This window comes from Anguilla rostrata, chromosome 4, assembly GCF_018555375.3.
Source record: "Anguilla rostrata isolate EN2019 chromosome 4, ASM1855537v3, whole genome shotgun sequence".
Classification (NCBI taxonomy): Eukaryota; Metazoa; Chordata; class Actinopteri; order Anguilliformes; family Anguillidae; genus Anguilla; species Anguilla rostrata.
Genome location: NC_057936.1, coordinates 47,691,745 through 47,704,520, shown reverse-complemented (window position 1 = coordinate 47,704,520; position 12,776 = coordinate 47,691,745). Strand labels below are relative to the sequence as shown.

Below are 12,776 nucleotides of genomic sequence, written 5' to 3'. Positions count from 1 at the left end.
GGCCCTGTGTTAGCAAGGGGACGTGCCACGCGCGTTGTGCAACGATGGAATGGCCCGTGTTGCCGTTGTGACAGATGGGCAGGGGAGAGATGGGAAGAGTCCCTATGATTGCTTGAGGAATGGCCACAGAAACAGGCAGCTGTAACCCTCTTTAGTGGCTGACATTTCCTTCTTTCTGATTACATTCCAGGGGGGGGGGCAGGTGTCATTGAATGGCACCTGCCCCTCAGGAGAAGAAGCCAGTATTGTTTAACACGAGGCCCACACCAATAATTCTTTAGTGAATCAATTCAAAGCAAAGAGAATAAATTAGAGCCATGTTTTTAAAGACCTGGAACTAAAACCATCTCTTGGATATTGCCTGTGCTACAGCTTATTAAGTTTAGTACATGATTTAAAACAATTGCTGTATGTTATGACAAATCAATTTGGGATTGTGAGCAAGACACTTGCATTATTTTATGTGCCAAAATAAGAAAAACACAAATATTAAACTTCTGTTAAACATTTAATTTCAGTTGGCTGTTAGCTAAAACAATAATCAATTATATTATACACCTTAATCTTTCAAAGTATTTGACAAGGCTATTTGTTACAAGCTTGGTTAATGACAAAACTTAAATGGGGAGGTTTTTTTAATGAATTTGGGGGTTTTTCACCTTTATTTCCATTCTGCTACTCTGCAGTGTATTTGTGACAGTTATCTGTAAAAAGCACAATGCAAATTAAATTGATTCGATTTGACCACCAGAAAGACATTTAATCACTTGACTGTTCACGGTGCCATTGTGTGTCTTGCTTGGGTCATTTGTACAAATACATTGCATATGTGTGTTATCCTGCTTTACAGTACAGATTCAGGTGATAGAAACAGGGAATTGTGAAATGAAGGTGGAGGTTGACTGAAGCACTCTGCCCAGCTGGCAGATAGATGCTGATGCCCAACTGACATTCCCAACAATGGCCAGCGATCACTCAAGGAACAAGGGTACACCGGAAAATGATTTAGATGCTACGGTACCTCTCTTATCTGCTCCTGACATTCTCACAACACTGTGCCATGACAAGACCTTACCCAGGATGCATTTATTTCAAGGGCAGATGATGATTCTGTTCAATTGATCTGCCACATGACTTGATTTGAGAAGCATGCTGTATGAAGGGGTTTGGTCTTTGTTCATGGGTATAATTTTGCATGGGTGGACGCAGGTTTGTCTTATTTTTTTTACTAAAGATCCTGCACTCAGTATTGGGAGACCGAGGGAGACTTTTGTTTTCATTCAAAATTTTAATAAAATGATGGACTAAGACCAAATCAATCATTAATTTCAGTGATCATTTCTATAGGCAGGTAAGCAGTTGCAGCACATAGTGAAAGAGAAAGTGAACATAAATCAAGTGCAATTCATAGTTTACTGTCGGGAAGTGATAAAATGCATTACAAAAAGCCCTTATAAGGGTGTTTATTGATGGCTGGCACCCCAGGGTTCTGCTGAGACGGCAGAAACATGATCCCAATGACAAAAAATAGCTGACCTTTCAACCACACTGTTTTACAGGACTTATTACAGCATGCTGCAAGCATGTACTTCCCTCAAAGCCACCTTCTTTTCTGATATTTTGTTTTTTTTTAAGTTGTTTATCTACAGTTTGCTCATTCATTACTTGACATCGGTTGTATTTGATTTTATTTGAATTGTTATTTTACAGTTTTACTTTTCGGGCATGTAAGAATGGCTTGGACAAATGCTACTCAAAGCTTGCATTGAGTGTTCATGTTTAACTGCACACTGGCACTGAATGCTCTTGGTGAAGCTTCTCAGATCTGTGTCTTGGCATCTTTATTTCAACCTTCATCTTAGCCTTCGTGCTTCGGAGAATGCTCAATATGCCAGCAATGTACAATTAGTAGTAACAATGACTTCAAACTGTATATTCCCCTTCATCCAAGGACTGTATTGCACTTAAAGCAAGGAGACAATTCTCTACTGATGCAAATTCGCAGAAGAGATATGACATCAATTTTGCAGCAGAAATCTTACCTCAAATCATTTGGGCATGGATTTAAGATGCCCCCTGGGAGCCAGTTATTAAGACAGATTACAGGAGCCAAATCAGACATTTGACTACGACTGCTTACCCTGAGCCATAGGCGTCTTTTATGGCCACAGTTAAGGCCGTGCAATCGTCTGGGTGAATGGAGCTCCTGGAGGTGGTGTCATTGTTCTAAGACTCTTGCTCTGTGGGAATTCTAGGCCAGGGTTCTTTTGACTCGTCTAGCCACTGACCCCTATGATATAAAAGCATTTATACTTCCTCTTTTTATACGGTCTCCTTTTTTAGCTTTGTGTTTGTCTAGTACACTGTACAGATACTTGGTGAGAAGTTGCCAGCAATATCAGTTTTTTTTTGTTTGTGGTCCTGTGTTCATATTCCAGATGAGAGGCTTTAGCTTGTTACATGGTTTTGTTTATATTGGTTTCTGGCTGGTTTAGACCACATTTAAGTAACACCAAGTGCCTTCTGAACATTTCCCTGCAACACATTACCCTGACATCTCTGTTCTAGAGCTGTGTTGGCAGCTGTGAAATCTTTTCCTTCTGACCCTCTCTCTCTCTCTCTCTCTCTCTATCTGATTGACCTTTGCCCTCTGTCTGTCCTGGTGCAGCTCTGCAGCAGTGTATTGATGGAGCTCTGGTGTGTGAGGAGAAGACCAGTTGCATCGCTCCTGAGCAGCGCTGTAACGGCTTTATTGACTGCTATCCCTTCGAGCCTGACGAGTCCAGCTGCCTCGGTGAGACACTAATCCAACACGCCCTTCCCGAGCAGTCTCACTCTGCACCTTCGTTATTCTCCCATTATTGCTTTTTTTCAAGGAAGACATTGGCTCTTACATAATCATAACGTCTTTGTGTCATCAAATATATATTTTGAAATATGTATGCTTCATCCTCTTTACCCCTGATATCAAAATGCCCAGTCATAATTGTTGACCCATCCTATAGCTGCAACAGCAGTCTAGGAGAGAGCAGACGTGCACCTGGTTCCTTCCAGAATTGTGTGCTAGCTGTCTCCATCTCACTCTGCTGTCCACCAGCCAAGCTGCGCAGTCATTGATTTGACCAACTACATTTCCCATGCAGAGTACTGCCAACTGAGGAGTGAGATGCCTCACTATTGCATGGCAAGGCGGGGAGTGCTGTGCCATGCACACTCTCAGTGGGTTGCATTATGGTCAAATGTGCATTGCCTTGTGGGACTCCCAGTCATAGTTGGCAATGACTGTCAGGGTTCCGTTGTGGTCTGTGGGATGCACTACTGCACTAAGGTCTAGAGTGTTAGGTAGAAATGCAATGCAGGAGACCATTTGTGTCCCTCTTTGATATTTTGCTTTGTGACATGCAATGGGAGATGATGGTCATGGAGTCATGACAGATACTTAACAATCATTCCAGTCCATTTGTGGAATTTTATTTTGTATTTTCCTTCCATTGGGAGAGCTCAGTCATGAAATTGCGCCTCAGATGGAAATTCACAGATGCCGATTTCAAATCCAACACCCACACTCATTTAAGGGACATGTCTGAGAGCTCAGAGCCACTTCAGACATCACTCAGTTTAAGGAGAACCACACAGTTTCAGTTCCTGTCTCATGGAGAGGAATTCAAACCTCCAACTGTTTTAGAATTTGAAATGTTCCGCATATAATACATATGTATGAGGAACTAGAATATTATTGCAGCGTCATCTATTCATGGTTCAAATAGAGAACTGCAAACAATATTTATTAAACATTATACTAAATAATAACAAAATATAAAACCATAAAACCAGTGGCAGGCAGTGTCAGTTTTTTGATAATGGTCGTCACCTCACATGCTGAAGGCCTGGAGGTGTTAGGGATAAAAGGATATTTCTTTCTTTGTGGAAGAAGCAGTATTTAGCATGCAGCATTTGTGCATTGTTGCCTACAGGTATAAGTTAAGAAGACATTTAATTTGAGGGCAAATTTTTGTTAAGAGAAAAAAAAAAAAAGTTTATACCGTTATCAGTTGCTTGTGGAACTCTTTTCCAGGGAGATTTGTAATGCTGAAGGATGTCATCATTAAAACCCCAAAATAAAACCTTTCTTTTTAACTGCAAATCCACAGTGAACATATAAAAACTCCCTGTGGGGTCAATGAAACCCAGTAGACTAGATTAAAATGCAATCAAATAATTTCAATATTGTTGGCTCTGTGCCATATCACCTCTTAATCCATGTTCAAAGCTAGAGTAAGAATGCACTCGGTGAATTAAAAAAAATTAGCTCCAGAAGAGTATTTTCAGCTGAAGCTGCCTTCCACGAGTTGGCCATGGCAGGACGCGGAAATGTGCCTCAGAGCTAGAAGTTCTGAGTTCTAAGCAGGTGGAGGCGAATCCATAGACCCTGAAGGCAGAGAATGGGAAGAGAGGCAGGGCCACTACCCCCCCACCCCACCCCACCCAACTCTCTCACCTGCGCCCCTGAGCCCTTTACTTGCAGGACGTCTTGCAGCCGAAGACAGACCAAGCACTATGGGGCTGATTAATTTTACATACACTCACACACACACACACACACACGTGCCCCGACATGAGGCGTGTGTTCAGTTAAAGCCATTAAAGCAATTACAGAAGACGATGAACTCCAAATGGCCGTCTCCCCTGTGTTAAAGCTTGACATTTACTCGTCACTCTGAAATTACTCGTCATTCTGAAACGACTTGCCTGCTTGCTTTTCAGAATGTCCTGCGGGATACTGCCTGAATGAGGGCGTGTGCCTGGTGGAGGAGTGGGGCCCGCTCTGCCGGTGAGTGCGCTGCGTTTCAGCCACGATGGATTCGTTGTGAATTTCACTCGTCGGCCTCCAGCTATTGCGTATTGTATAACCCGAACATATTGTATAATATTGTATAACCCGAACCCCTGAGGTTCGGGTTATACAATATGACTGTTCAGCACATCATAACGGAAACAGAATCACGACGATCGGCGCTGTTTTAGTGTGAGAAATTAACTGTGTAATAGCATCGGCTTCAACCGCTGCCGCTGAAAATCACCCAACACGAGTCAAATAAACACTGATGACAGCCCTCATGCTTTATTTAACTAAGCCATACTCTGTGCAAGGCCGGGAAGCTTGCCTAACATCATCATGGATGTGGGTGTACTCACACATACATTACACGCATGACATTTCCTGGCAAAGCAATCCCAAAACCCTCAGCAGTGAAGTATGGGCTTTTCATCCCACAGTCAACCACAGTCCGAGTGCCTGTGTCTGCAGATAAATGCAAAAACCCTGTGGGTAATTCCACTCTGCACGCCGCGGAGATAGCCGGCCCACTACCCAGAACCCCCCTTTTCCCGGCCCCCAGATGGCACGTGGCCTTTTTCATGCGCAGGGTCGAACCCACCACCTACGCAGCTCCCGGAGTCTCGAGTGAGAAGGGGGGGGGGGGGGCGCTCCCAATTCGCGCCAAACCCAGAAACACGCGTCAGCACACACTCCAACACACTTCCACCGGCCACGGGTCAGCGGCGTGAGGGGAGAGGTGAAGCAGCCAGAGCAGGCCCAGAGCGCTCGTCCGTCCCGCCAGAAATGTGCAGCCCTTTTCTCTCTGACTGGCAGCTGCTTCACCCAGCCAAATCCAAAGGCTGTGGAAAAAATGTAGCTGTTTATTATTTAACCAAGGTCTGCCAAAGTCAGTCCAATACTCTGTCATCCATTTCCTCTCACAATCCAGTATAGGTATTTATGGGTTTAAGTACGCTGATATACTCATAACCTAGAGCAGTTGGAAACTTGCTCGGTCTGGTGCCTGGTGGGTGTTCCCCTCATGTTTTTGTCTTCACGAGTGCCAGAATGTTCCGCAGGGGAAACGAATCGAAGACGGAGGGCGATCGCGTTCATGCTGGGATTCTTGGAGGGCGGGTCGTGCGCGTCGGCCTCTGAGGACCGCGGCTGTAGCCGGAACACGGGACTCACATCGGCGTGCGGCACTTCCTCTTCAGAAAAGTCACGCTTCGCGGACCGCGGGAGAACCTGAGAGCCGATCCCGCGGCACGAACCGCTGCGTGCACTCTTCCTCCCTTTCCCACGGGTCCTCGCAGACGCCGCCGCTCCTCCCCCAGGCGGGTGGCGGGGAGACCGCGGTCTGGACGCCAGACTGCGCTAACCCCCCCAGTTCCTGCCGGCTTATGTGACCCCGTGCGTGAGCGGTTCAGCGAGCTGTGCGCTCTGCCACACACTCCAAACCGCACGTGTGGCTCGCTGCTGAGGGCTGTACGAGGAGCTGCTGGGTGTGGGACGGCTGATGCTTCCGAGACGAGTTTCTTCGTCTAGTCATCTGCTGCATATATTTCCTGCAGCCAGGGGTGGAATTTTTACTTGCCTGAGATGCAGTGAAGTCCCTGTAGATATGGGTGTTTTATGCAAATAACTGCTGGCAAGTGCACCTGCCGTGCACGCGTTATTGATGCTGCTGACATTTATGGATGCTGGTGACTGTTAGCTAACATAGTGGCTGCTTGGATTAGAGGGAATCGTTTTTCAGGTTTTCACGATAACGCGCAGCTCAGATTTAGCGCCCGTTTGTCCGAGCGTCGCGAGGAAACGTTGCCAAGGAACAGGGCCGCGAGGCTCGTGGCAGTTGTAAAACATGGCCGGATAAGTTTTACTCTCCCCGGCCGGCGAGCGCAGCAAAGCAATCAGCACGCGGGACCTGTCCGCCAAGGCGGCGAGATTGATGCAGGGCTGCCTCACCTGTATTGCCCATTCCCACAATGCCGTTTGAATGTCACATGGAAATGCAGAATGTATCCCTCAAGGCGAGCGGAGGGGAGATTTAAAAATGCGCGTTTGAGAAACGAGCGGGACGCTTGGGCGGTGATATTTCCCTGCTGTTGGCTGAGGAGACGCTGTTGGTAGCCCCGGTGTCCCCTGGAGAGTTACGTAACTGGCTGTGCCATGCAACTGTCAAAGGAACCTCTATGTGGAGGTGTCAGTCTCAGCTTTTACCTCATGCTCCTCTGTCTCTGTCTCTCAGCAGGCAGGGGATTACAAGCCCACACTGTTTACAGCTTAGATTCACCCGACACCTGTCTCCAGCTTTAAAATCAAAAATCCCCTTTTCCTAATGGAAACAAACAAGCAAAACTCCATTTTGGAGACTCTTGCATTTAGTTGTACAATTGTTTTATGGTCAGAGTTACAAACAAATGTTGTTTGAGTCCTGGCCCATACCACTCCATATGGCCTGTTTTACATGATGAATAATGAAGGAACTAGGAGCCGGTGGCTCGTATATCCCCTGAACACTGTGTTTTACGTTAGACCAGGTGCGGTTTGGTTTTAAGAAGTTGATTCCCCATGGCTTCCCCCTTCACCCAGTGGTCTGTGTCAGACAAACAGAAAACACCCACTTTAATTATCTCCGCTGTCTTGTGGTTCCATGTTGTTTGATGCCTGCAGACATAATGGCGCAGGCACCCAGCACTAGTCGCGTCTTTAATTAACTGTTGCATGACAAAGGCAGAATCCTCTCTCACCGTTTTGATATACGGTGTCAGCGTGGACTCTGCATCATCGCCAAGTACGGAATGCAGCGATGCGTTCTGTGCTGCCGGCTGGCAGGCTGGCTGATATGCTGTCTCTATATCTCTCTCTACATCGCATCAGAGTTTCTACTGTTCTTCTTTTTTTATCAAGATCAGCCTGTCAGTCAATCTATCTCTATGCGTCACTCATGAATTAATTTTTTTGTAGTTGCATATTCTTGTTTATCTGGTTGAAATTTGTGAAAGTCTGTCTGCTAGTTTCTGTGATAGCAGGAACTACTCCATTACAATGTGCTTATCGTGAAAGTACTGATGTATTCAGTATTGACCATATTGTTAATAGCATCTGTAGAGTCTTTAATATATATGAGTATTTTGGCCATAGCTGGAATGACTGTTAGCCGATTTACCTTTATGATTGCCGAAATGTCCACCCAGATTAGACAGTGCAGAAAGAGATTATGCAAAAGTTAAACATGCAAACGAGTTATTTTTTTTGTGTCTCAGGGGTTAGTAATCATCTGTGAACCATGTCCTTTCTCCTCCCAGCTGTGTCCCGGGCTGGAGAGGCAATCGCTGTCACTTGAAAGAGAAGCCATCACCCCCTGTCCCTCCCCCAGGGCCTGGAGACATAGGACAGGGTAAGAGACCTGGTCAACCTGCCGTCTATCACCTCTTACCTCTCACAGTCTGAGGAGCAGCACACAAAACAGCTCCACAGATGTCTGCTGCAATGCAGCAGTCTGTGAAACTGGAGAGCCCCATTAGCTGAGTTCAGTTACAGTGAACTGAAATGAAATTAATGATCCTCTCATCAATAAAAACAAACAAAAAGAACAAAACAGGTTTCACAGACACAGATTAAGCTTAGTCTTGGGCTAAACTGAGTTTTGAGGTTTCAAATCTCCATTCAAAATTGAATTTAGTCTGTCAGCCCCATGTGTGTGACCCAGTACCCCATGTTTGCTGAACTGTGCATCCTCTGTTGTGCTGAATTAAGTCCAAGGCTGTATGCTGTGTGCTGAACTGTTTGCTGCAGGATGCAGTAACGCATGTGTTTGACCCTATCAGAATCTGCGTACATTGGCCTGGGGGCTGGGCTAGTGTTCTTGGTCCTGGGAATGGTCGTTGCTGTCTTCGCTGTGTTCAGAAGAAAATGCTCTTCAGCGTAAGTTCATAAATGCAGCGATGATAATAGTGGTAGGGATAGATGTGAATATGTAACTCTAATAATACTTAAAATTATTAGATTATTATTTAAACAATAGGCCATTAATTTAGAATAAACAGACACAGATAACAGTTGTCATTTAGAGTGCCATAACACACTTGTGTTTGTTTTCTGGGTTGTGCAGGAAGTCCGAGGAAATGAACTGTGGAGTGATGGATAATCCAGTGTTTGACCTCTTTGACCAGAGAGCAGGGGCAAGTTTTCTCTCTTCTCTGTTTCGCCAGTTTAATAGCGCATGACGTTTCCTGATGAAAACACTACTGTCTGTTTCCCATTTGTAACACTTTCATAGTCCCCATGCGTCGGAAGTTATTGATTTCAATGGCATGAAAGCCAAGCCTGTTTTCTTCCCTTTCACACTTAGCACAAGAAGAAAGTATATGTTACCTCCCTGTAATGCTGTGGTACTGATAAGGCTAAAGCACAACATGGCTGTGTCTTCAGTTTTACTGTCCTCAGCATTGCAATAGACCATCTCCTGACAAGAGTTCCAATTACAGTTATCTGACAAAGGAGGCCATGGGACTAATATTAACTAGCAGATTGCTTAAATTCAAGTGCCGTTCACGTTCAGAAAGTCATTCTCATTTGCTTTCTCCTTAGAAAGATGTAAACATTCTCCTTTGTCAATGCTAAAGTCCTGGTTTAGCACGTCCAGACTTCCAGAGAAATCCATTGAATAGTCAGATAAACACAGACCATGAAGGGGGATTGCGGGGGTCAGTGACAGATGGAATTATAAGTGAAAAGATAGAATTGCTGCCGTTTCAGGAAAGTCGTAACAGATACGATCCGGAGATGCAGTCTGTACGCTGCCTATATTGAATTGTGTGCTGTAATAAAGCGGGTGACTGGGAGACGGGGCCGACACGTAGCCGATACTGACCTCCGCAAGGCGTGCCTGTTTACGTGTGGGGCATAGACGGAGGAGTTTAACGCACGAGACGTTTGTCTGCCATGCGCGCGTGGATCCTGGTCTCCCGGTGGAAATGTGACCAGCGCTCTGACAGCAGAATGAATAGCCTCCGCACTCATGGAGAAACACGGTCTCAGGCGGTGCCCGAGGAGAGCTAATGATGATTACATCACCACGTCCTGTTCAGCTGGATGCACACAGACGTGGGTGCATATGGACTATTACAGGTGCCGCCGATGAAGTCATATACCAGCAAAAACAAAACGAGAATTCAGGAAATAAAAGGCTTAGTGGGTCTGCCATTAATGCTGTTAATGTTTCAGCAGCATTCATTGCGTTTTGACTCATATTAGCACAGGGTTAAACCACTTTTTTAATCCACTCAGGATAACGGAATTCGAAGTGTCTAAAAAAAAAATGTTTGAGCAAATTAAAATACTGCTTTGGTAATGTTTCCTAACAATGGTGACTTACTTGAGAGTCCAGACCATGGCCTTCCTCCTTGTTCAATGCCTTAAACAAAGTTTTCTGAGACAAAAGCGCAATCATTCAAATTAGCCTAGATCTGCTTTGCATAATGAGACAATACTGACTGCAGAGCTTGAGTAGCAGGAGAATCATCGGCAAGTCCAGTAACAACCATTCTTTCCCTTCTATTAATTCAGTTCCCTTCCATTGAAAAGGTGCCTGGGACTTCTATCAGTGTGTACCCCTGGAAGACTGAGATGGAGGTAGGGACCATGCTAACAGGGTTCTGCTGGGGGGTAGGACGCAGTTTGCCTTGGGCTGAATATTCAGTTGGTGACAGATGCTATTCTGTTGATGTGAAAGGACTCCAAATACTGCATCAAACATGTATCAAACTTCCCTATTTTTCCCTTGGTTTTCCTTTTCATGGATATATTACATATGCTGAGTCGTCATATTGAGCAAATACTTTGACTTCATCAGAACAATTTTATACTTTCATGTTTTTAAATGTATATTATGTAACTAGCCTTAACATTATATTATGTTGTTTTGTTATGTTATTAACTAATCCTCATTTGATAACTGCATTCATTCTGTTCAATCACTTCAACTCTACACAAACAAATGTACACTTGTGATAATTACTGTATTTCTGGTGATTAAGTTGTCCATTACAAAGAGGAAATTGTGATATTTGGTAATGTGCATGACACACCCCTGCAGAGGAGATCTTAGGGTCAGCCTATGTCATACTCATGACACTGTAGCAACCACACAAGTAGCATAGCTCTAGCGTGTCACTCAATATTATGTCTGCTTCTGAAGCTCAAGGTGAGCAGAGTTTGTTTAGGCAGGTCAGAGTGCCGTTGGAGACGTCCGCGAGTCGTTATAGAGGTTTTTGTGCTCTGTGTGTGTGTGTGTGTGTGTGTGTGTGTGTGTGTGTGTTCCACTTCAGGGCCTGGACATGAGAAATTCCAAGCTGTCCTTCAGCAACCCACTGTACCAATCCCACACTGGAGAAGAAGGCTTGGACTCCAGGAGCTCCGTAGCTTAACTACCTGGAAACGTCTGACATTAAAACCACAAGACACAAGGATTTATGTCTTCTTTTCAAATCAAATCAAATCAATGTATTTTGTAGAGTGCTTTCTACAAAGAACTGTTGGGTAGGAAACCAGGCCTGAGCCCCCAAAAAGCAAGTGAGGTAGCAACTCCACAGCACACACAAAACACTCAAAAAGAGCACTTAAAAAGAATTAATGCATCGTTACTGTAATACAAAATGCTAATGCTAACCAACAGAATATTTTCTAACAACATGGAAAATTACTTTCCTAAGTCAAACTAGGTGGAAAAGGGCGGAACCTTATAGCAAATTATCAGTTTGTGTTTGGCTCGCAAAAACCACATAATCATGCAGCTCATTTATAGGCAATGGAAATCTGTGCTCTACCCACTTTATTAAATTATATGATACTGTGGGAAATATGTGAGAACACATATTAGAATCTATATTTTATTGGGTTTTAAATATTACTTGCAAATGAGAGTTTTACAGTGCCATTATTTTCTTTTCCATAAAGCCACTTTCAGCACATATGCTACACATTACTGAACTAAAAAATGTGCTCAAATCTTCCGGAAAATGTGTGATCACAAACAGCCAGAAGTAGTTTTGGCCTCAGTTTAACATCAGTAGTCATCTTGATATTTCCTGCTTTTGTTGAAGTTCAGACATAAAAAGAATCCAGGCAAAGACTCTCATGCTAAATAACAATGAGGTTCTAATTATTTTGACCAATATTGGATATTATAACATATATTTTATGAAATATAATATAATGCCAAATATCTTTCTGGGATAGTGGCTGTTTTACATAAGCCAACATCCTGTATGTGTTATTGTTTCTATCACATTACTGTTCATGGTCTGTTGGCCTATGCATCACATGCTTCTTGCCCAAACGTACCCAGACAAAAGCATATCTATTATTCATGTACTTTAAAGCAGTTAAACCCAATGAGCACATGCAGTAAATAAGGCTTTGTGTTTTCTGAATCAGTTATACAGTACAAGTTTAAATTGGTAGTTGTTAAATATTCTGTTGCAAGGCTGCTTTACTGGATTGAGAACAGTGTGGAAAATAGTGTTTGATTTTTATTTAGCTGCATTGCAGTTCAGTTTTATTGTATTTTTCATATTTTCAACAAAGTACCAGAAACGGTGCTTTCAGTGCTTCATTAAATCAATGTTATCCAATGTTAAAACAAGGTAAAGTATTATAAAATTAAATATTTCCCCATTACCAGTATGGTTTGTTTTGTCTTTGGTGAAAGAGAACAGAAAAAATGCAAATGCTGCAAGATTCTCTTCATTCACAGTAAAACATCCATTGTTAATTCAACTCTAACTATAACAACTATAACATTTGGTCTCACTTTGGAATGTGGGACCAAATGCCATCTGTTGAGAGTTGAAATAACACTGGACATCATACTGTGCGCAATGAGGTTTCCGCACCACCGGAAACTAACAACTAACATCCCAAATACTGAATCCATGGTGCCATCACACTC

The 12,776-nt window shown here is 43.7% G+C and overlaps 1 protein-coding gene across 1 annotated transcript in view; it reads left to right on the top strand.

The window, feature by feature from the left end:
• Nucleotides 1-12,508, top strand: part of malrd1 (MAM and LDL receptor class A domain containing 1) — an 81,270-nt gene extending 68,762 nt beyond the window's left edge. The window contains exons 37-43 of the mRNA XM_064332837.1: nucleotides 2,669-2,794; nucleotides 4,765-4,831; nucleotides 8,131-8,234; nucleotides 8,653-8,749; nucleotides 8,937-9,006; nucleotides 10,394-10,459; nucleotides 11,155-12,508. Coding sequence (XP_064188907.1) covers nucleotides 2,669-2,794; nucleotides 4,765-4,831; nucleotides 8,131-8,234; nucleotides 8,653-8,749; nucleotides 8,937-9,006; nucleotides 10,394-10,459; nucleotides 11,155-11,253 — 629 coding nt within the window. The 3' untranslated portion in view covers nucleotides 11,254-12,508. The remainder of the gene's footprint in view (nucleotides 1-2,668; nucleotides 2,795-4,764; nucleotides 4,832-8,130; nucleotides 8,235-8,652; nucleotides 8,750-8,936; nucleotides 9,007-10,393; nucleotides 10,460-11,154) is intronic.
• The last annotated feature ends 268 nt before the right edge of the window (nucleotides 12,509-12,776 follow it).